The following is a 24,894-nucleotide window of genomic DNA, read 5'->3' as shown; positions in this document are numbered from 1 at the left end:
AACTTTTCGGTGATGACGTCATTTATGAGATATAGACGTTTTAAAGATTTTTAGGTTGTCTTGTTCCAAAAGGTTCTCGTAAATGTTATGAAAAGGAAACGGGTCTTTTAGAAATAATGGAGGAATAATTGTTTAATGGCACAATATAATAGTTTCTTCTTCTTTTTTTTTATTTTATTCAGTCTGTAATAAGTTCGGTAGATGTAGGGATTGATAAGTGATTTAAACCATCGCATTTTTCTTAGGAAAAAGGGAGCAATTATGATTTTTCCATACGATGAATATTCTATCTCTCTTCCTCTCTAATCTATCTATCTATCTATCAATCTACCATATTCATCTATCGTTTGTGAACATACATGAAACAATGGTTGACTCATTTATTTGATAGTGAGAAAAATAAACCTAATTAGCCACATTACTCACTCGACTGAAATTTTTACCTCGTTCACTAATAACTTTTTCTCAAAGAAATCTTATTAAAATATATTTGGATAGGAAAGATAAAGAGTTGGACTGAGGGATCTTCTACCTGTCTTCTCCTAGTTCTCGATGAGGGTAGATCAAATTCATCAGTTTTTCGAAAGAAATATAACAAAATAATACTGTCTCTAAAATCTAAGTCCAGAATTTTTGCTTTATATACATTTTTTTTTTCAAAGTGTTTCCATGCTAAAAAAAAATGTTGATGTACACTCTTAACGCACTTTGAAAAAAAATTTCAAAGTGAGTTGATTTTGTACAAAATTTAACGCACTTGGAAAAAAATTTCAAAGTGCGTTGCCACAGGTAACTCAGAGGGATTATTAGAGGTTTCAATACAGTTATCTCTGAATAGGGTCTGGAGTAACATAAGATTATACGATTGATTCAAATTAGACACATTTACGAAAAATCAGAATTACTTTTGCATATAGGGTAATGTGTCTTGTAGCATATGACATATAGTATTTTAAAAAGTAATATCTAAATATATCAAGACATTTTACCCTAGGCAAAAGTCAAAATGATTTTCCGTAGTTTTTCTAATACATGTATACACAAATGTTAGTCAGGACCCTTAAAGAGTTAGTTGCCCCCCCCCCCTTTCTTCTGAATGGTCTTCAAGAAATTTGAGAGTTAAATTTTCACCCCATCACCATTTTTTCTGTCTTTATATTAGTGTGTATATAGTGTAATCCCTCCTCTTGTCACAATTGTTTCTAGTTTTCTTTATTTATCAAAAAAATTTTAAGTTCAGTATTTTCTGACAGAGGAAAAGCTTCTACCTTCTCCTTTCCCCTACAAACAATTCTAGATCCGCCCCTTTTTTCATTGTTGTAATACTTATTTAACCAAGCATTCGTATTGAATATAAAACAAGTCAATATCATTTTTAAGCATGCAATGGCAGTAAAGAGTTGGCAGAGGCAATCAGAAGTTGGCAGTAAGCAGTTGGTAATGCAGTGAGCAGTAGGCAGTTAGCAGTTGGCTTTCGTATATGGAATTCAATACAAAGAGACAAACTTAGAAAAACTTGTCTAATAATGCATAAACTAATAAGATTATTAGTTTTTGTAATTAATTTTATCCACAGGAAAAGCTTTTGCAATAGTGCTAGAGGACTTTTTCGCGTGATATAAAGCTGAACACGACTCGTAAATAGGCACACGCCATTTCAATATTACTTTCTACGATATCAGCACCGGGGTATATTCTTCGCATTCGTTACACCTGACTGCTTTATTATCACGGGTATCGGCGTGGAATGGCAACCCGTGTTCGTGCTGTTTATCTTGCATTACCTTTCTTATACATTTTATTGCAGTAACGTGTATTTGTGTTTGTTTGTATACAGCACTGACCTGTGCAACTGTTGTAAGTTTCTTTGGTATCTTACTCTCCTGCATAAGACGAAGTACTCAGTTATTTTTTGTCGCTACCGAGTGCTGTATAGGCATACGTCCGTCTGCACCGGTGACGATTGATTACACTGAACAGTGACTAAGTGAGCGGCTTTATATATGGGTCCTCAGATATAGCGAGAGACCAAGCAAATATGGCGGACACATTCCTTTTACGAATCATGTTCAGCTTTAAAGATGCCTTACAGGTCTAGTCATTAGTCCTTGCTCAACGTTATAGCAGGAAATCATAAAAAAAAAACAAAAATTCTTTTTTAAGTAAAGTGCTCCTTAACATATTGTCCCCTGCCTAAAAGTCTCTGAGATCCTCAACTATCTTCCTTTTTGTGACAATGACGATGTATTCAATGCTATTTTTAATTGCATGATTTCAGATTGCAAAAGGAAAAACCGGAGAAAGTATATTGCATGGCACATTAAACTTGACTTATAATAAAGGAACCAAGGTCATTTTTTATTTGGGCATTTTGAACATAACGTAACAGAGGCTATCATCATATTTTACCGAATTGAATTCTTCATTTTTATCATAATGTTGCCTATTCAACATTTCGTGAGTTTGTTGCTGGTGTGTAGCATTTCTCCTGTTTTGCTGGTGGATGGTCAAAAGAAACTCATTGGTAAGTAATGAGTAATTGGTAAGACACTTATGGAACTAAAAATTTTAGATCAGATCACAATGTATTCATATTTGAATATCTATGGCAGTGTATTTGGAAATTTATTTAAGAGATGAATTTAATTTTTGAGAATTCATGAGGACATGAACTACGACGCTTCACGCCGGCATATTTCATGAAGCGCGTTAGCGCCTCATGATAAATATGCAGACGTGAAGCGTTGTAGTCCATGTACCTCATGAATTCTCAAAAATTAAATTCATATCTTATATTTAAATTATTTTTCTGATGACTTGCCAAATATTTTTTGTCATTCAACGATCATTTTTGAAAAAAAAAGTTTGCATTATTTTTTTACTTTAGTCACATCACAATGGAAATATTCTTACTCATCCTACGGTAGTTCATGAGAATGAACTTTCTCTAATTTGCAAAGAATCTGAAGGAAAAATATTTGGAAATGTAAATATTTTATAATCAACTGCACGATTATATAGATAACCCGAGAGACACAAATTATTCATACACACACACCCTCACACACTTTAATGGAATCACAAAAGTAATGTTTATTCATTTTACAGCTCCAAGATGGATACCCAAGTCCAGACCCTTCAAGGGAGAGAACAACGTTGCCCAGTTAACAGGAAGTGACATCAATCTTACTTGTCCAGCATCAGGAAATCCTACACCAAAAACAACGTGGTACAAAAACGGGGATTGGTTTAATGCTAGTCAACGATTAAATGTGAGTTAGCTTTAGCTTTCCTCCTTTCTAAGGGGAAATTCTTCAAAATCATCTGCCAGTTTTGAATATTTTTAATATTCCCAACATCCACATTGAATTTGAATTACCATATTTATATTGGATTCCGAAACTTCATAAAAATCTTTACAAACAAAGATACATAGCGGGTTCCAGTAAATGTTCTACCAAGCCTCTTTCTTTACTCCTCACTAAAATATTAACAGCAGTGAAGGAGAAACGTCAGGAGTACTGTGCAAAAATATATTCAAAGGTGGTGTAAATCAGATGTTGATATTTAAAAATTCCAAGGAACTTTGGGAAAATTTTTTACCAAAATCAATAACATAAAAACTTACTTTTCAACTCTGTATACAGCCATTCCCCACAATAAATTAAAGTCCAGGCTTTTTGACATAAAAATGGAAGTCGTAAATTTACTTACATTGTCATTGGTCATTTGCAAAATTATTTTGTTAAAAAAATTCTGTGTGTAAATAATGGCTTAACAATTAATATGGGAAACGTCAGTCAGCATTTGACTTAATGATACATTGTGTTTGCTGACAAGGTCATTGTATCGACCGTAGAGCTTACGAAATGATGACTTTAAACGAGACTGTTGATATTCTTGTTTCATCAACTTGTTTTATTTCAAGTTCACTGTGATATATCGTGTCGACAAATGAATGGAAATAACTATTGTCAATTGATAATACGTCGTCGATATATCTAAATGTCGAGTTGAAGGCCACAGCAAGAAATTTGTTTTTCTCACACATAAGATTCTGAATAAATTCTGCTTCATATGAATACAAAAATAGATCTGCTAATAGCGGGGCGCAATTGGTACCCATGGCAATTTCAATAGAATTTTGAAAGACCTGGTCTCCAAAAACCACATAGATATTATCAGTCAGAAACTCAAGCATCTTTTTAATATCAACTAAAGAGTACTTGTGTGTACAATCATAATGTATTTTAACAAAATAATAAACGATCTGCGTTCTTTAAAAGACTCTATAGCTAATTTGGAAACTTAGGAGATCGTTGAGTAAATCTTACAACTCTCTTTGGGCGTTCCTTGAGAGACAATTTACTATTGGGATTGTTGAGCTAGAATAAAAATTTTGATGAGACCATGGAGAATTTGCATCCCTCTAGGAGATTACTTAGAGATCATGGCAATGACTTAGCGACCTATGAAATATATTTGAGACAAACTTCTGACAAATTTTGCAACGCTAAGAAATATCACAACGTTGGCCACATGTATTAAAGGAGGTTTTACAAGTTAAACACGATTCGTAAAAGGAATTTGTCCGCCATATTCTTTTATTCTGTCTTTAGATATCTGAGGCCCCTATATATAAGCCGTTCACTTAGTCACGATTCAATGTATTCAGTTTTCACCTGTGTAGACGGATGAATTGAAAAACACTCCGAAAAGCGAAAAAAGTAACTGTGTGCATCTTCCGTAGCAGCAGAGAAAGTTACCAGGAGAAACTTACAACACTTGCAGTGTCAGTGCAATACACAAAAAAAAAAAAAAAAAAAACCCACAAATACACGTAAACTGCAATAAAATGTAAACAAAGGTTCACATATCACAATTATTCAATTCAATTGTCCACGGTTAATTGTTCAACGAATTCTTTTTTTAGACAGAAACCAGACGATTCTCATTGCTGCTAAATGATACACAGACATCAGACACGGGAGAATATAGCTGTGTGGTCCATAATTCAGAGGGTAGTCTCAATTTCACATATACTGTCAATATCATTCGTAAGTTTGTTTTCTTGCTGTTTTCACAAGAAATTTGTCAGAAAGAGTAAAAATAATATCGTGTGTGTGTGAGGGCGTGTTTGTGGAACAATGATAGTAAAAATACCTGTAGAAGAGATTTAATAAAAGTAACGTTATTGGGACAATGTAAATCAATATGCGATTAATATATCTGAAAAAAAGTATAACTTAACTTCTTGTTGCACTAATTGGTTAGTAATAACATGACCAAGACGAAAATATTAATCCTTCCTATGGTTTGACGATACTAACGTCATCACTTTTTGCATTTTATCTCCAATCATATAACTATTTCAAATTACGTGCAATTTATGGATTTTCCCAAAATCATATGTGATCCCTTAATTTAATTCAACTAATATATGGACACCGCGGCAAAATTCAAAAGTTTACGGGAATTTAACATTGCAAAAATGGCCTCTACTTCGGTAAGGGATCCATTATTATTAGTGATTTTCATAGGGTAATGACGAAACAAATTTTGATGTTTGTACAATTCCCTCAACAGCAACAACTTCTTCGTGTCCTAAAAAAACAATGGCTAAAATAAAAAATGTTAATTTGTAAGGTAAAAAAAAATCAAACGTATGTGTTTCGAGTTGTATTTATTAAATCTGACGAAAAATTGTTTAAAAAATTATAATTCGAATGTGTAATGAGGTCATGTGGGACAGACTATACGTAAAATATTTGAACAAAAGTATATCTAAACTTCCAGCGGCAGTAACATTTGATATTACATAAAGGAAGACCTTGGCCACTAGAGGTAGAGGAGCCTCAGAATGTCACAGTGATGGAGGGAGAGAGGGTAGTGTTCCGATGCCGCGTCTTGAATGACCCAGATGCCACCACTCAGTGGATAAAGCGGGACACTGAAGTTGGTGATACAGGTGGATACAATAAAGATGTATGCGTGCACTTAAACATCCCAAGCTCCACTTGCAACATAGTAAGTGAATATAGTTATAATTATATACAAAATTATTACAAACGTAAAAATGTGAAGGTGTTACAAATTGCAAATACATATAGTTACTGACATTTGATCTCTTTAACCAGATTTAAAAGGCACATTTAGAGAAGTAAGAGGCATCCATAAGTCTGAATGCATCAATATTCTTTTTAAGAACAAAGCTTATTTTTGAGTGCATGATCAATTATGAAAATCATCTTCTTACTTTTGTAAGTCGAAATCGGAACGTATCTTTCATCAATGACAAATTCTTATTGTAGATATCTTGTAGATGTTTCATTTTCCCTGGTGTCCTTAGTAGTAATGAATTTAAATATACTTGTCAATATTTGCTCTTAGAAACTTCTACGCAAGGGGCCAGAAATTGTTATTGAGAGTGCTAGCCCAAAAGATACTGGAAAATACACATGCATGGCAAAAAATTATATCGGCATAAAGTTGGTTGATGTATGGCTGACTGTAAGACAAACTACAACAACAACAACGACTACCATTACAACAAACCAACTGAACAACACCACCACCACCACAACAACCGCAACCACCACCTATCCGACAATCATTACCACCAAAAGACATAAAACTACCATCACAGTAAAACAAAACAGAACCACTCCAACAGCCACTACCACAACTACGATTACAACCACCAGATCACCCACAATCTCTCAAAAAACAACCTCCAGAATCAAATCTCCAATAACAACCACTAACAACAGAAGACCAATAACAAGAAAACCATCATTAAACACTCTAGTGACTACAACTAATACTTCCCCAAGGATGACGATCGCTAATAAACTACGAAGTACCATCACAACAAAACCACACACCACCGCCATCAATACAAATACAACCACAAATCCGCCAACCATCACCACCACTTCAATGACCACCACCATTACCAGAAATATTACAAACACCACAGTGAAACCTAACACCAGCTCCACAATAACAACCACCACAACAGAAGCAACCACAACCAACTCTACTCCAACCACCATCACTACAATGAAGCCACGACCAATAACCAAAAGTCCTATGATACATTTCCCAGATACCACAGACGACGAGCATCTTGAGAGTAATCTTATTTTGACTTTCTTAGCATAGGCACAATTTGATCATGAATACTAACAAAAACAATAAGCAATTGCGTCAATTATTTTATACTGTACACGTATTTTTCTCCACGGGATCATAATTCCGCGGAATCATAATTTTATTTCAATCCGTATGAAGAAAATTATGCGGAACTTCTTGAATTGCCTTTGTATGTCTGAAATGCACATTGTGTCAAATTTCCGAGGAAAACTTGTGACCGCGTACAATAGCGTGAATTAATACCACGCGGAAAAAAAAGTACGTCAACAGTATTTAAAAGCATAGTAAACTCAAAGAAACATCTATTATCCATATTTTTTACAACTTGTTTACCGAAATATAAGAACAAACAATATTATACAATTAATGCTGTTTTAGATTAATATGATGATCACCTGAGGAGTACAATATTCACCGAACCCGAGGGTGATGACACGATCATCCTATTGACTGAAAAAAAAAATATTGTTTCTTTAACTTAATTTAATGATACATGATTCAAATAATACAAACTCTTTAAGCGAACCATGGTATTCTTTCTTGATTGTTTACAATTGTTGAAGTCCTAGCCTAACACAGTGAGAAGGGAGGGTTAAAATAAACATAACCAGTTGTATCAATTTGGAATTTTCTTGAAGAAAAAAAAATAAAATAATTGTCAGACACGTAGCATCCATTTCGAAAGGGGGAGGGGGACAGGAAGGAGAATAATTGACAATTTACCTAAAAAAGAATTACATGTATCAAGCTTAAAAAAGAGAATTATCCTAACTCCAAAATCTTACTTCGTGTGTGTGAGTGTGTGTGGGGGTGGGGATGGGGTAACTGTCCATCAACAATGGGGGAATTATAATATAAAAGAGGTAGGATGGGGAGGAGAGAAACCAGACTTACAATAAACAGGATTATACTAAATTAATAAAGTTTATATTTCCTTTCATAAAAGAGTAGGAAGGGGCACACCCTTCCACCCCAACCCCACCCTTTAACACACACATATCATGTGCCTATATGTTATTCAACTGGGTGGAGGTCGGATGCGGGTGAACGTATCGTATCAAAATAGAAGTTTTCATTCTTTTTTGAGTCCAGTGTAAAAAAAAATAAATTCCTATGCTTACCTGGTAGGTCACGTGCCTATGAACATATCGTAATATTTTTCTACAATTTTAGATGTCAGGCATTTAGAGAGCTAGGATTTATTCAATCATGAAATAATCTTATTTATCCCCCTTTTTCTTTATTGACCTAAAGGAACCCATCATTTTAGGATTAATGTTAAAAGATCATTATAGTTGTTAATATCAAGGATTAGTGTTCAAAATTAATATCTGTTTTAATTCAAATTTCTCAGTCATATTGACTTCAAACTTTACAGAATTTAACATACAACTTCCACCGACCAGTAAAAAATCATCACAGCTTGATGAGGCAGAAGAGGAAACAATTTCAAATACTGTTTACATAATCGTGGGTGTGGCCGTAGGGATCGTGCTCTTGATGGTTTTTGTGTTGTATTATTGCAATCGGAGAAAGATGTCATATAATACAAATACACCCCAATGTGAGAAATGCACCTTAGGAAATGAGACTTGAGTAAGCTCAGGAATGAAAAAAAATAGCTGGTATATCTGTATAAATCGGCAACTCCGACAAGTGACCTCAGCATGTTATTTAATAAAACCTGAATGGCACTGTCTTCAAACAAAGGGAGTTCAGTGACTTTTATTTATATTTTTGTCTTTTTTTAAAGTTTCTTATGTCTTATTAAAAAGAAAAATGAATAGAATAAATTTCACTATCGTGATGTATGTTTTTCTTGATTATTGAAATTACTTGTATAATTTTCTATTTCTTTTTTATATTACTGCTGAAGTTGAAAATTTTATGAAGTTCAAAAATAATTATTTAATTTATAATTTTCAGAGTTATTCCTGTCTTCAAAATCAGGCGTGTGATGTGGGTTATTATGAAAATTATAAAAGAATATGCTGTCAGTAAAAAATTCAATGCGCATCAATGATTAATTTGGTTATGTAAATAAAATCAGTTGTTTGTGTTTTATTCTTGGTGCATGTCAGTAAAGAATTTATTATCCCTTATTAACCTTCCGTATTTTCTTTTCTGAGAGGTGTTGTCGTGTGAAGGACAATCCCTCCCGACCAGTGCATTTTTTTAACTTTTATTTTATGTAATTCACGCCTGTTTTTTTTTTTTTTTTTTTTTTATTTAATCTTAAGTCTATAAAACTGCACTATCACGCCTTTGTAAATGTTTGACGGAAAAGTTGGTGTGAGTGGGCTAGAAGATCTAGGGACTTTGGAAATGAAGTGTTTCTTGACATTTGGTCAAGTTTTATTAAAAGTTGACTTTGACAAAGCTTCCTTTTTGTGTCAATTATCTTTGGCCCAAGACTGTTTTCAATTTTCCTGATTTCAAATTACAATTGGAGAGCAAGAGAAAGAAGGACGCAACTTTTTGTAGATTTTTAAAATCTTAGTAAACGCAGAATCCAAACGAAGCAAATTTGCATTACGAAGAAGGGAAAGCATTCTTTTCATATATCGTGAGCATAACATTTGATATCATGACGCCTTTCGAACGTTTGGTTATATTTTTACTGGTGGGCAATGTTTGTCTTGTATCAGCAGTGGATGGTCAAAACAAAAACAAGCGTAAGTATTCTAAAATATTTTAGATGGGAAATAAAATGCAGAATGACTTCTGACTACAGTTTTTGTTTCAACATTGATTGAAATAGTTAAATTGTATTTTTGTATGATTCAACTTATCGTTTTTTTTGTAATTTGGATTTATTTGCATTATATGCATGATGAATATAGCTTTGAGATTGATCTTGGTATATATCTGCCAGTACTTTGTCAACAATAACTTCCAGTAAAATTTGGGCAATTTAAGCAAACAGTCATGTGCTCAAAAAGTTTTGAGTGATATAATGCTAAAATTTATTTACATTAAAGTTTGTACAAGTGGTCGTACATGTATCAAAGTCAATCTAGGCTTTTAAGTACGACTAAATTTGTTTATGTTGTTAATTATACTTAGGCCTTACTTCACAAATTGAAGTTAGCTGTGAATTAAGATCTTACGTAAATATCTTTGCTAATGTCTCCGAGTTATCCATTTCTAGTCAAGAATCCTCCTAGATAGTATTCAAACCAATTTAGTCACTCCTCCCTGTTTCAGACAATGCAGTACTTCTAGTACAGAGTAATGACTAATGGAACTACCTTACAAGTCAAATCTCAAATAATTTACAGGCCTATCCAGCAGTTCACATTGAAATGTCTCTCTAAAAATTATCATTACATGAAAATGATGAAGAAACGAACAGTGGTCGATTTAAAAAAATCTACAAACAATTCATATTTGTGAACAGGGCATAAAATACAGACCCTAGAAATCCCAGAGGTGGATCAGGTGCCCAGAAGGAGCAAGTATCCCCCGTCGACCAGTCACACCCGCCGTGAGCTCTATGAGCAGGTAGATTAAACGTTCCGTAGTCAAACAATTGGTACGAAATACGTCAGCCAAAAAACGACCCAATGATAGGTTATATTTGCTAACAAAGTCATTATAAAGTCCAAAGAATGAACGAAATACCGACTTTAAACAATGTTGTTGAAATCCTTGTAACATCAACTTATCTGTCAGTTGCCTACCTCGGTTTAAAGGTTGACAGTACTCATTCACTCGAGTATCGAATAAGATGGGAGACGTAAACCCCCATATGCAGGTGATGCCAGAATCTTACTCTATAAATAAAGAAAGTTGATGATGGAAAAATTGAAGTCATCATATTTGTCATATAAATTATCATATGAAGACAATAAAAAGTGAACACCAACCTCTTTAAAACAATCAAATTTAATTTACTTGAATTTTTTTTTAATTCTAGTTTAATATAAATTTAAATGAGTATTTTTATTCAAAGTTCAGTCATTGAAAATACAGTACGTCTGAAATTTAATAATATTATGTTCTTGCTATTAATATACTGTAGAAGAACGTTTTTCCGCGTGGTATGAATTTACGCTATATGTACGCGTTCATAAATTCTCCGAAGAAATTTGTCCCAGCGTACTTAAAGGACATCTAAGGTACATAATAGCAATGTAAGAAATCCGCATAATTTTCTACCCGTGGATTGAACAGAAATTATGTTTTCGCGGAATGATGAATCCGTAAAAAAAAAAACGATTACAGTATTCTTAAAGCTCCAACATGAAAGAAGCCACAGCCATGGACACTCAATTAGGGTATCAGTATTACCAAGTTTTCGGGAAGTGACGTCCAGCTTAACTGTTCAATATACGTGTATCCCAAGCCAAAAACAACGTGGTTCAAAGACGGAGATGTGTTTTATGAAAAAAATTACGACTTAAGGTATATAAGTTTTTATATTGGAAATTTTATTTTGAAATATGAAGATAAAATCCTATTTATTGCATTTATATTGTATATGATTGTCATTACGATCAAAATCACTGAACATGTTATTTTTGGGAAAATGAATTTTAAGATTAGTCTTTTTTTGGACAGGTATTATTGTTATAAGTATGATTGAATTCCTCAACATCAGTAATCAGCAATCTTAAAAAAAATATTGTTTATTATAAATAATCTACAGAAATATATTGCAATAAACGTGATATAGAAAAATATAACCGTTATTCCACATAAGAAGGAAAATGAAAATTTTCCTCTTTTTGTTTTGAATCTTTTTCTAACAATCTCTAATTCAATCCATATTATACACCTTAATTAACATGTATCATGCACTGAAAAGTTCATTTTAGAGAGAAAGGAATGAAAAAGAAGAAGATAACGAAAAATATCAATCTCAAAACATCTACAAACAATACGTATCTGCGAACAGGGCATAAAACATGGACGACTGGGAGTTAGAGAGATGAGTAGGTGTCAAGGAGGAGTAAGCATCCCCTGTTGACCGGTCACACTGGCAGTAAGTCCTATGTATTGATCAGGTAGACTGAACGTTCCGTAGGCAAATTGTATATAAAAAGAAAGACCTAACAATTGGTATGAAACACGTCAAGCAAAATACGACCCAATGATAGGTTATATTTGTTAACAAGGTCATCATAACGACCATATAATTTCCGAAACGATGACTTTAAACAAGGTTGTTGAAATCCTGTAACATCAACTTATCTGCCAATAGCCTGCCTTGGTTTAAAAAATGATCGTACTCCGAGCATGCTCTTGAGTATCTAATAAGTTGGGAGACCTTAACACCAAATGCAGGTGATAGCGGAATATAGCTACATAAATAAGGAAAGATGGAAAAACTGAAGTCATCTCGTTTGTCATATAATTTAGTTGTTAGTTGGTCCTTATCTTCTACAGTGAGTAAGATTTCAAAATATGAAACAGATGTGGCAGACTCTGTGGTGTCTTTAATTTCAAGTTCACAGGATATATCGAATTGACATATGAATGGAAGTAACTATTGTTAATTGATAAAACGTCGCCGATATATCTGAATGCCGAGTTTAAGGCCACAGGAAGTGTATTCCTCTTCTCATGTAGAAATTTTTGAAAGAAATGATATATTAAATTCTGGGGTTTTAAAAATTAATAGTCAATACATTTTTGTAACATTTGAAGGGTAAACTTAAAGATTTATGAATTTATTTTTGCGATCTTTTTTGAGTTATTATTATTTTTTTTAAGTTTATGTCTTAACAAAAAAGTGAAACGTTTTAAAAATTTAATATGCGTAAATTAAATTTTAGGCAATAGCCAGAAATGGTTAAGACTCAAGATTCTCCAGAAATCAGACACCGGAAGCTATACTTATATTGTCCAAAATTCAGAAGACAGTCTACGACTACTTTACCTTCCTTTTGAATGTTGTAGGTAAGATTGCTAAAAAAATGAAAGAAAAAAAAAAAAAGATTCTAAAGCAGTATCAATTATTACAATTCAAAAGCAAATCACAATTTCTTATTATACCTTTTCAAGTTAACAGTTACAGCATAATATTAAGTTAAATATTAATTAAATGACGTAAATAATTGAATGTGTTAAACAAAGTATTTTTCTTGATATCAAATTCGCATTTCGAAAACATGTTAATTTTGGGGATGCATTAAAGGAGAGGTTATGATTATGGCCAAATTTGGCCCATTATTTGATGTAAAAATCAGAATACAGTTAAAATGCCAAAACAACCACCGGAACCTAAAATTCAACAACAACCACCATCACTAGAAGATCAATAACTATCCCACAACAAAACCATCACTAAGCACTATAGTGACAACTAATACTGCTAGACGGTGGACCTACGCTATAAAATACGAACTAGCATCACAACAAAACCACACATCACCTTCATCATTACAGGGACATCCACAAACCATCACCACCACTTCACTGACCACCACCACTACCAAAAATATAACAAACACCACAGTGAAACCTAACACCAGCATCACAATAACAACCACCACAACAGAAGCAACAACAAACAACACTACTCCAACCACCACCATTACAACGACGCCACGACCAATAACCAAAAGTCCTATGATGCATTTCCCAGATATCACAGACAACGAGGATCTTGAGAGTAATATAATTTTAATTTTTTAGCATTTAAGGTGCAATTTCATCATCAAGACTAACAAACACAATGAGCAATTGCAATCAGTATTTATTTTTAAAAGAACGAGAACAGGCAATACATGTAGGTCTCCCATGGTTTGTAGTTGAATATGATTTTTTCTCCAACTAGTTGTGTATTCTTATCCCCTTGCTAAGGCTCGGGGATAAAAACACACAACGAGTTGGATGAAAAAAACCTAGGATCTTACCACAAACCATAAGAGATTCTTTTTATCATGTGTTTTACACATAGCTATTACATGTTTTACACTGTTTTACTGTTGTAAATCCACAATATTTGACTTGATCAAATTCAGACAAAAACCATTGTGACTTCACACCCTTTGATATAAAAACGATATCCCATGAACTATATCCACCGTATAAAGGAGTAAACATGTGATAATATACAAAGATTGCTGTTTTTGAGGTCAATATATTGACTTAGTCACCTGAGAAGTACAATATTCACCGAGCCCTAAGGTTTGTATTTCGAGAATGGTTCAGTCATCATATTGACTTAATAAAAGCAATTATTTTTATTACATGATTTAATGATTAAATGATAAAAGCTCGCTAAGCGAACCATGGTATATTTTTTAAAATTATTTACATATGTTGAAGTCCTGGCTAAACAAAGTGAGAGAGCAGGGTTAAACTAAACATAACCAGTTGCATCAATTTGGAATTGTCTGGCAGAAAAAAAAAAATGGTCAGACACACATTGTATGTATTTTGAAAGGGGGACAGGAAGGAAAATAATTGACAATGTACCTATAAAGAAATCACTGCCAAGCATAGAAATGAGAACTCTTCACACTCCAAAGTCTTATTTCCTTGGGGGAGGATGTATTGTCCATGAACATTGGAGTAATTTGAATACAAAAAGGGTAGGGGGAAGGCAAGCATTCTTGCAATCTTGCAATGAAAGGTTTATGCTAAATTAATATAGTAAACATTTAATTAAATAATAAAATAAGGAGGAAGGGGGACACCCTTCTATCCTCGGCCCCAATCTTTAACACACATACCCATACCAAGTGCTGAATGTAACATTTATCTGAGTGGAAGTCGAATGCCGGTGAACGTATCGTATCAGTATAGAAGTTCTCATTCTACTTTGAGTCCAATGTAGAAAAAAATAAATCCCTATGTTAACCTGGAAGGTCGCGTGCCGATGAAATATCGTAGTATTTTTCTACGAAGTTGGATGTCAGCCATTCGGAGAGGTTTGAATTATTCAATCATATAATAATCTTATTTATCCCCCTTTTTCTTTATTGACATAAGGGAACACATCATTTTAAGATTAATGTTAAAGGCTCATTAGTTATTAATAGCAAGGCTTAGTGATCAATATTAATATTTATTTCAATTTTCTCAGTCATATTAACTTAAAAACAATCTTAACAGAATTTAACAAACAACGTCCACTGACCAGTAAAGAATCAACACAGCATGATGAGGCAGAAGAGGAAACAACTTCAAATACAATTTACATAATCGTTGGTGTGGCCGTGGGGGTCGTGCTCGTGATAATGTTTTTGGTATATTATTGCAATCGGAGAAAGATGTCATATAATACAAATACACCCCAGTATTAGAAAGTATGAATTACACTTCAGGAAATGAAACTTAAGTAAGCTCAGGGATGAGAAAATAAGCTGGTATATTTGTATAAAACGGAAACTCTGACAAATGACAATATGAACATCTTATTTAATAAAACCTGAATTGTATTTTTTTCCAAACTATGGGGGTTCAGTGACTCTTATGGATATTTTTGTCCTTTTCTCACCTTTCTTTATTATAGGAGAGAAATATGAATTGATTAAATTTTACTATCATTATGCATGCTTTCTTCGTTTATTGAAATTACATGTATCAATTTCTAACACTTATATATATTTGAATATCTTTTGATATTCAATTGGGTCATTATGATATCTTATAGTATTTAAGTTTTTCGAACTTTTGTCCAGTCCCAAAGCACATGTGCAATAAAATATATTCAAATCATAATATCTTATAATAATCCACAAAAATTTCCAAGTTTTGTTTTCTAACAAAGCTCAATATCTTAACAAGTGTGTACAGTGTATATTTTATTATGTAGCCAACCATATCTGTTAAATATTTGGTTTTTACATTATTGAGAGGGGACACCTCTTCTATCAAAATACGGAATTGTTCTTTAATCATGTCTTTTTAGTATTCCGAATCTGTGTTATATTTTAGTCTGTTGTTGAGAAAACAGTGCATAAATACTAAAGGACACATGCAAATTAAAGTTGTTTTTATCTTTTTCTCTAGTTCCTGAAAGTTAAAAACGTTTATGAGACTCTTATGATAACTTCTAGAACTCATTTTGAGGAAATATCAGCTACAACTACTAGTATATAATTAGTCTCTTTCTCATTGAAAATATATCTTTATGGAAAAGGATTTTCATCATTTGACATTTTTCAAAACCCCTGTTAATGTATTATGATTTTTTTGTCTTAGAACATCGGAATGTACTTTAATATTTAATTAACTCTATAATATCTTGCAAAATTATCGAAGATACTATACGTAAAGTATGTCCTTGATAAAAGAAGATTTGTAATGGTTTGCTCACGTGTTGATTTATATAACAAAATCTTTCGAACAGAAGATTTAGATAAATTCAAAATCAAGCACATTATATATGCCATATGGGGTTTAACTTTAGGTAAATTACTACTGAATTTGAAAATTTATAAAGACAAAAATTCATGCTTCAATTTATAATTTTCAGATGTATCTCTGTCTTTAAAAACAGTCTTGTGGAATGATTTATTACAGAAAGTATAAAAGAATATGTTTGAAACGCACTCTCAGTATCATATGCGATGCATATCAGTTTTTGATATGGTCATGTAAACAAACATTATTTGTTTGTGTTAAATTCTTTGTGTCGCCTGCGTGGCGCAGTGGTTCGAGCGTTCGTTTTACGTCGCTGGTTCGATACCACTGCGAAACGTGGAGACTGGTCCTTCGGATGAGACCGTATAAATCGAGGTCCCATGTCGCAGTAGGCGCTGGCACGAAAAGATCCCTCGCTGCTCAATGACCCTGAGTGCCGAGTATACGCCAAAATTTGCAGCTCTCCACCGGCAAGTGGTGGCGTCTCCATATGAGTGAAAATTTCTCGAGAGGGACGTTAATCAATAAACCAATAAAAAAAATTCTTGGTGCATGACAGCAAATTATCTTACACTGGGTACTTCTTATTAACCTTTCTAAATTTCTTTTCTGGGCAGTGCGGGAAGGACAATCCCCACGGAACAATGCTAACAGTGTTAACTTTTTACTTTATGAAATACACCTTTGCATTTTTTGTTTAATTTTTAGTCTTTAAATCTATGCACTATCACGCCTTTATAAATGTTACTCAAATTATATCAGAAAAGATTGTGAGAGACGGCTAGAAAATCTAGGGGCTTTGGAAATAAAGTGTTCCTTGACATTTGGTCAAGTTTTTTAAAAGTTGATTTTGACAATGCTTCCTTCTTGTTTCATTTAAACTTTGGCCCAAGATTGTTTTCCATTTTCTTATTGGAGAGCACGAGAGAGAAGGTTGTAACTGTTTTTAAAATCTTAAATAGTGCAAACGAAGCAAATTTGCATTATGAAAAAAGTCAACATTCTTTTCAGAAATCGTGAACGTAACATGTATTTTGTATCATGCAACCTTTTCAACGTTTGTGTATATTTTTACTGGTTGGCAGTAATTGTCTTGCATCATTAGTTGATGGTCAAATACAAAAGAAGCGTAAGTATTGTGAAATATTCTTTTATGTCTCTATGTTTCTTTTTAACTTAAGTCTTCTCATTCCATATTAAAATTCAACTGAAATGCTTGTGATTGAGTGTCATCTAGAAATGCATGCTTCTCGGCCACATTAGTCTAAAAAATGCATTGCGTTTGAGAAACTTTCTTGTACTCATCAGGAGCGATGAATTTTTTATTACCACATGTGCTTATTCCGAATTTTGCAGAAAACGTTTTGTAGATATTACATGTATTTAGCAGCATGCTATAACTCAAAAAGCGCAAGAGATATCTTAAACGAAATATAATTTCTACACGTCCATTGACCTTAGACAATCCTGATTCAAACCAAAATTAAAACAAATAAGGAAGACTGGACCATACCCAAAACATGGGAACAACCTATTAATAAAAAGATATATGAAAACCTCTCTAGAGAACGGTGTTCATTTCCAAAAAAAGTTTTAGGACACTTAGTTCATAACAATTCTAATTGCATTAGGATTGATATTTATGCAGAAAGGGAGCAACTAAGTACTAAATATGTACTATACAATGTACGAGTAAAGTATTAAGGAATAACTGTCTAATTTTTTGGATTCATGATCTGATCAATCGAGTGGCTTGCGTGATAATTTGCATAAACGCCAAAGGCGTTTATGCATAAAATTATCACGCAAGCCAATCAATTGATTATCGTCATGAATCCAAAAAATCTGACAGTTATTCCTTATATTTACATGCTCCTGATTCTGCAAATTCCCGTGCTAATAGCCCCGCTTCTGTCTCTATTTGTCCTGCCCCGCACGTGATTTTTTTTAAACCGCGCCTATCGATGAACCAGTAGGTTTATGTAGAAATAAAGTATTTTTACAATTTGTAATTTTATCTCGGACAAAGACATTGGAAATGTAAATATTCAAATTGAATAATGAATATAAGAAAAGCTATAATAGTAATAATGCAAAATTCACATATATATTTTTTTGTTTGCGTCTTTGTTTAGTAGTAATATATTTAATTCAAGAATATGCATTTAGTTCAATTAAATTTTTTGAAGCTATTAAGATACTTATTTCCTCAAGTTAAGCTTATATACAAACACTTTCATTATTTAGGCAAAATACAGCACTTAAACTTTATAATAAGCTAATAATAATGTTTGAAAAAAAAATACGCACATAAATTTACATAATTGTCTTTACGATGAACCAGAGAACTGTAATTACTGAATGTTTCATGGGCATCAAAAAGTCTTCAAGAAACATTATGTACTTCAAGTGATATTGCATGCTTTTTCTGCAGATTTTTTTTTCAGAGGAAGCTGAAAATAATTTAAGTATGAAATAAGGAAAACATTGAAGTTCCAGAGTGATTCATTATTACAGAAAAATGAAATGCATTCTATCTGTATATAGAATAGTGGAAGTCAGTTATTCAAAATTTTCATTACAGAATATTAACAAATAAAACATTAAATCGGTGAAAATGTACATAAAACCATTTTAGCAAACAGTCATGTGGTCAAAATGTTTTGGAGTGATATAATGCTACGCAGAATTTATTTCAAGGTTTGTACAAGTATAAGTGGTCTTATTAAAGTCAATCCAGACTTTTAAGTACGACTAAATTTGTTTATGTTTTTTATTGTTCATTAAAGCTAGCTATGAATTGAGATCTTACATAAATGTCTCTGCATATTGTCTCTGAGTTATCGATGTCTGGTCAAGATTTCCCTTAAATAGTATTCTACCCATCCCACTCTACTCAGTTTAAGACAGTGCAGTTCTTGGAGTACTATATGGTAACAACTAATGAAACTACCTTACAAGTCATATCTCAAATACTTTTTAAGCTTATCCACCAGTTTCCTTGAATTCAACCTCTTGTTAAAAAAAAAAACCAAAAACCAAAAAGAAAAGAAAAAAAAAGAAAACAAACAAACAAACAAACAAAACAAAAAACAAAACGAAACATCTAAACAAACAAACAAAACACGAAGGTAATTTAAGACTGAATATCAACTATTTCAAAAAAACAAACAAACAAACAAACAAACAAAAAACATCGACGATATTAAAATAAATCGGTATTTATCTTCAGAGTTTTGTCATTGAAAATAAAGTACGTGTGAAATCTAATCTAATAATCCTGCAATCAATATACTTTAAAAGCTCCAATATGGAAGACGCCACAGTCATGGCCACTCAATAAGGGTATCAGCATTACCAAGTTCTCAGGAAGTGACGTCCAGCATAACTGTTCAACATACGGGTATCCCAAACCCAAAACAACGTGGTTCAAAGACGGGGATGTGTTTCATGAAAAATTACGATATAAGGTATGTATTTTTTTATATTGGAAATCTAATTGTTGAAATATGAGGATAAAATAATATATCTTTCATTAATATTATATATTTTTGTTATTGTGATCAAAATCATTTAATGTGTTATTTTGAAAATATCAAGCCTTTTTGGATGAGTGTTATTGTTATTAGTTTGATTGAATTCCTTACCATCCGTATACAGCAATCATATAAAAATATTGTTTAATATAAATAATCTTTATAGAAATATATTGTAATAAATGAAATATATGGAGATAACGAACAGCATTTAAGCTCAAAAGTCCATTAAACAATACAAAATAGGATATGATATAGAGAAATATAACCGTTATTCCACATAATTAAGAAAATGAAATTTTTCCTCTGTTTTGAATTAGAGTGCATTGTATTTTCTTTGATCTAACAAACCACGAATTTAATCCATTAACATACACCTTAATTAACATGTATCATGCACTAAAAAAATCAATTTTAGAGAGATAAGAATGAAAAAGGTGAAGATAACGAACAGTGATCGATCTCAAAACATCTACAGATATAGTTAACTATAGTAAATACTTTGATTTACCATAAAACTTCATATACTCTTGAATTAGGATTTAGAGACAAAATAATTCTTAAATTGCATATCAACGATGTATTTTTTTGAAAAAAATGTAAATATACAAGTAATTATTCCTTGTACTATAAGAAAATTGAATATACGGTAGGGAGTTTTGAAAATGAAATACAAAAGAAACTTTGATTCACTTTAGTTGAAACTTTGATTTAAAACTTTGATATTATAGTAAACTATAGTTAACTGTAGTATTTTTTTTTTATTAGAGAAGGACCAATTTCCACTAAACAACAATAGTATGAAATATATGGAGATAACGAACAGTATTCAAGCTCAAAAGTCCATTAAACAATACAAAATAGGAGCAGAGCAAACACGGACCTCTAAACATCAGAGGTGGGATCAGGTGCCATGGAGGAGTGAGCATCCCCTGCCGACCGGTCACACCCACCGTGTGCTCCTTGTCATGATCGGGAAATAACGGAAAAATCCGTCGACAATTCAGTGTGTAAATAATGGCCTAACAATTAGTATGAAAAACGTCAGTCAGCATTTGACTCAATGATAAATTGTATTTGCTGACAAGGTCATTGTATCGACCATAGAACTTACGAAATGATGACTTTAAACGAGACAGCTGATGTTCTTGTTTCATCAACTTGTTCGTCAATAATTTACCTCGTTTTAGAAATTGTTCATACGTAGAGCATGCTCTTGCGTATCGAATCAACTGAGAGATATATACCCCGTATGCCGGTGATGAAGGTATATTGCTGCATAAGTAAGGGAAGTTGACGATTGAAAAGTTAAAGTCATCACGTTTATCATAAAGCTTGGTTGTTAGATTACCATTAACGTCTTTTCCAAGTAAAATATCCAAATATGAAACAGATGTGTCAGACTCTGTGGTATCTTTTATCTCAAACTCACCAGGATATATCGTATCGACATAAGAATGAAAATAGCCATTGTTAATTGACAATACATCGTCGATATATCTAAATGTCAACAAAACCACACACCACCAGCATCATTACATGGACAACCACAAAAACGGCAACCATCACCATCACTTCAATGACCACCACCACTAGCAGAAATATAACAAACACCATAGTGAAACCTAACACCACTTCCACAATAACAACCACCACAACAGAGGCAACCAAAACCATCATTACTCCAACCATCACCAATACAACGAGGCCAAGACCAATGACCCCAAATCCTATGATATATTACCTAGATACCACAGACGACGAGGGTCTTGAGGGTAATATAATTTTGACTTTCTTAGCATTAAAAGCGCAATTTGATCATCAAGACTTACAAAAACAATAAGCAATTGCGTCAATTATTTAATACAAGTATTTAAAAGCATAGCAATTAAACTAAAAGAAACATTTATTATCCATATATTTTACAACATGTTTACATAAATACAAGAACAAGCAATATTATACAATTATTGCTGATTTAGGTTAATATGATGATCACATGAGGAGTACAACATTCACCGAACCCGAGGGTGATGACTCGATCATCGTATTGACTGAAAAAAAAATATTGTTTTATTACTTAATTTAATGATACATGATTCAAATAATACAAACTCTTTAAGCGAACCATGGTATTCTTTCTTGATTGTTTACAAATGTCGAAGTCCTAGCCAAATACAATGAGAAGGGGGGGGGGGGGTTAATATTACAGAACTAGTTGTATCAATTTGGAATTTTCTTACAGAAAAAAATACATGTCAGACACATACATGTGTAGCAACCATTTTGAAAGGGGGAGGCGGACAGGAAGGAGAATAATTGACAATTTACCAAAAAACGAATAAACAAGTTAAAAAAAGAGAATTCTCCAAACAACAAAATCTTATTTCGTGTGTGAGTGTGTGTGTGGGCGGGAGGGTATTGTCCATGAGCACTAGGGGAATTTGAATATAAAAAAGGTAGGATGGGGAGGGAGCAACCAAACTAACAATGAACAGATTTATATTAAATTAATAAAGTATATATTTACTTTCAAAAAAGAGTAGGAAGGGGCACACCCTTCTACCCAAACCCCACCCTTTAATACACACATATCACGTGCCTGAACGTTATTCACCTGGGTGGAGGTCGAATGCGGGTGAACGTATCGTATCAGTATAGAAGTTCTCATTCTTTTTTGAGTCCAATGTAAAAAAGAATAAATTCCTATGCTAAACTGGAAGGTCACGTGCCGGTGAACATAGCGTAATATTTTTCTACAATTTTGGATGTCAGGCATTTGGAGAGCTAGGAATTATTCAATCATGAAATAATCTTATTTATCTCCCTTTTTCTTTATTGACCTAAAGGAACCCATCATTTTAGGATTAATGTTAAAATATCATTAGTTGTTAATATCAAGGATTTTGTGATCAAAATTAATATCTGTTTTAATTCAAATTTCTCAGTCATATTGACGACAATCTTTACAGAATTTAACATACAACGTCCACCGACCAGTAAAGAATCAACACAGCTTGATGAGGCAGAAGAGGAAACAATTTCAAATACTGTTTACATAATCGTGGGTGTGGCCGTTGGGGTCGTGCTTTTGATGGTTTTTGTGTTGTATTATTGCAATCGGAGAAAGATGTCATATAATACAAATACACCCCAATGTGAGAAATGCACCTCAGGAAATGAGACTTGAGTAAGCTCAGAAATGAAAAAATAGCTGGTATATCTGTATAAAACGGTATCTCCGACAAGTGACCTCAGCATGTTATTTGATAAAACCTGAATTGCAATGTCAAACAAAAGGGGTTCAGTGACTTTTATTTATATTTTTGTCTTTTTCTAAACTTTCTTATGTCTGAAGTTGAAAATTTTATAAAGTTCAAAAATAATCATTTAATGTATAATTTTCAGAGTTACTCCTGTCTTCAAAATCAGGCGTGTGATATGGGTTATTATGAAAATTATAAAAGAATATGCTGTCAGTAACAAATTTGATGCGCATCAATGATTAATTTGGTTATGTAAATAAAATCAGTTGTTGGTGTTTTATTCTTGGTGCATGTCAGTAAAGAATTTATTATCCCGTAGTAACCTTCCTTATTTTCTTTTCTGAGAGGCGTCGTCGTGTGAAGGACAACCACTCCCGACCAGTGCATTTGTTAACTTTTATGTTATGTATTTCACGCTTGTTTTTTTTTTTTTTTAATCTTTAGTCTATAAAACTGCACTATCACACCTTTGTAAATGTTTGTCGTAAAAGTTGGTGTGAGAGGGATAGGGAATCTACATCTTCGCTAGCCAAGGGTTTCCGATCCGAAATCTACTCTACAACCCTGTTGTAGAGTAGATTTCGGATCGGAAACACTTGGCTAGCGAAGATGCCCAGTGAGAGGAAAAGAAAATTTTAAACTAGTTTTCAAAAATATGTGAAATCGTGTGCATAAGCTTTAAAAGATGATGAATAAAAATATGCATCGTTTGATTTATTTATATATATCGGAAATATGTAAAAAATTGATGATTTTTGGTGGTGCCCCGAAAGCATAATTTTATGTTCCTTAAAATATACAAGATGAATAAAAAAAATTATTTTTATATCATTTAATGATATTTTAAAGAAATAAATTTGAATAAATAATGTAACATGATACTGAACTTTATTAAAATTTCACAATTAATTTTCTTTGAAATAGTCCATTATCAGGGTATTAAAGCTTAAACATTAGGGGGACCAATTCCGTGTACCCGTACTATCACGGTCACCTTAACATATATATATATATATATATATATATATATATATATATATATATATATATATATATATATATATATATATATATATATATATATATGGATGAGTGGTCCCTTATATACAGAAGTCCTCCATATATATATATATATATATATATATATATATATATATATATATATATATATATATATATATATATATATGCAAAAACCATAGCACGTTTTCTTTAATTCCATAATTTACTGCGCCGTATTTATCGCATTGTAGGAACATAAGTCATTGAAAGTAATCTGTGATGTCTTCCAATGACAGCTAAAGCTTTTTACAGCTGTGTTTTAAATAACAATTGAAGTAAACAGAAGAATTAAAATACCATATAAGTATTTAGAAAGTGCTTTTTTTTTCGAATGCCTGGATACATACATTTTTTTTTATCTTGAAACCCAAGATATGGCATATTAATCGTTGTCAGTGGGTCTGTTTTTTTTCGAAAAAGAATGAGGGCGTACAAGGTGAAGACAATCTCTTCCTCAGAGATAATATACTAGTGTTTTTCAGTTTGCAAACATCATGGAAAAGTTATATTTTCCAAATCTATGTTGTCCATAATATTATCTATAGACTAACACA

At 32.6% G+C, this 24,894-nt stretch overlaps 2 protein-coding genes across 2 annotated transcripts; both read left to right on the top strand.

Annotated features, from left to right (window-relative positions):
- The first annotated feature begins 2,436 nt into the window (after positions 1 to 2,436).
- Positions 2,437 to 6,143, top strand: LOC133193915 (fibroblast growth factor receptor-like 1). Its single transcript, XM_061329827.1, has 5 exons — positions 2,437 to 2,524; positions 3,109 to 3,272; positions 4,934 to 5,057; positions 5,825 to 5,985; positions 6,138 to 6,143. The coding sequence occupies exons 1-5, from the start codon at positions 2,437 to 2,439 to the stop codon at positions 6,141 to 6,143; spliced, it is 543 nt and encodes a 180-aa protein (XP_061185811.1).
- Positions 6,144 to 6,462: 319 nt separating this feature from the next.
- LOC133193914 (mucin-2-like) lies at positions 6,463 to 16,212 on the top strand. The gene is made up of 5 exons (XM_061329826.1): positions 6,463 to 7,135; positions 10,556 to 10,659; positions 13,549 to 13,774; positions 15,223 to 15,356; positions 16,123 to 16,212. Exons 1-5 carry the CDS (start codon positions 6,463 to 6,465, stop codon positions 16,210 to 16,212), a joined length of 1,227 nt encoding a protein of 408 aa, XP_061185810.1.
- Positions 16,213 to 24,894: the final 8,682 nt, after the last annotated feature.

This window comes from Saccostrea echinata, unplaced genomic scaffold (genome assembly GCF_033153115.1).
Source record: "Saccostrea echinata isolate AGI-Se365-2 ecotype Australia unplaced genomic scaffold, CSIRO_AGI_Sech_v1 ptg000028l, whole genome shotgun sequence".
NCBI lineage: Eukaryota > Metazoa > Mollusca > Bivalvia > Ostreida > Ostreidae > Saccostrea > Saccostrea echinata.
This window is presented reverse-complemented; position numbering and strand designations above follow the sequence as displayed.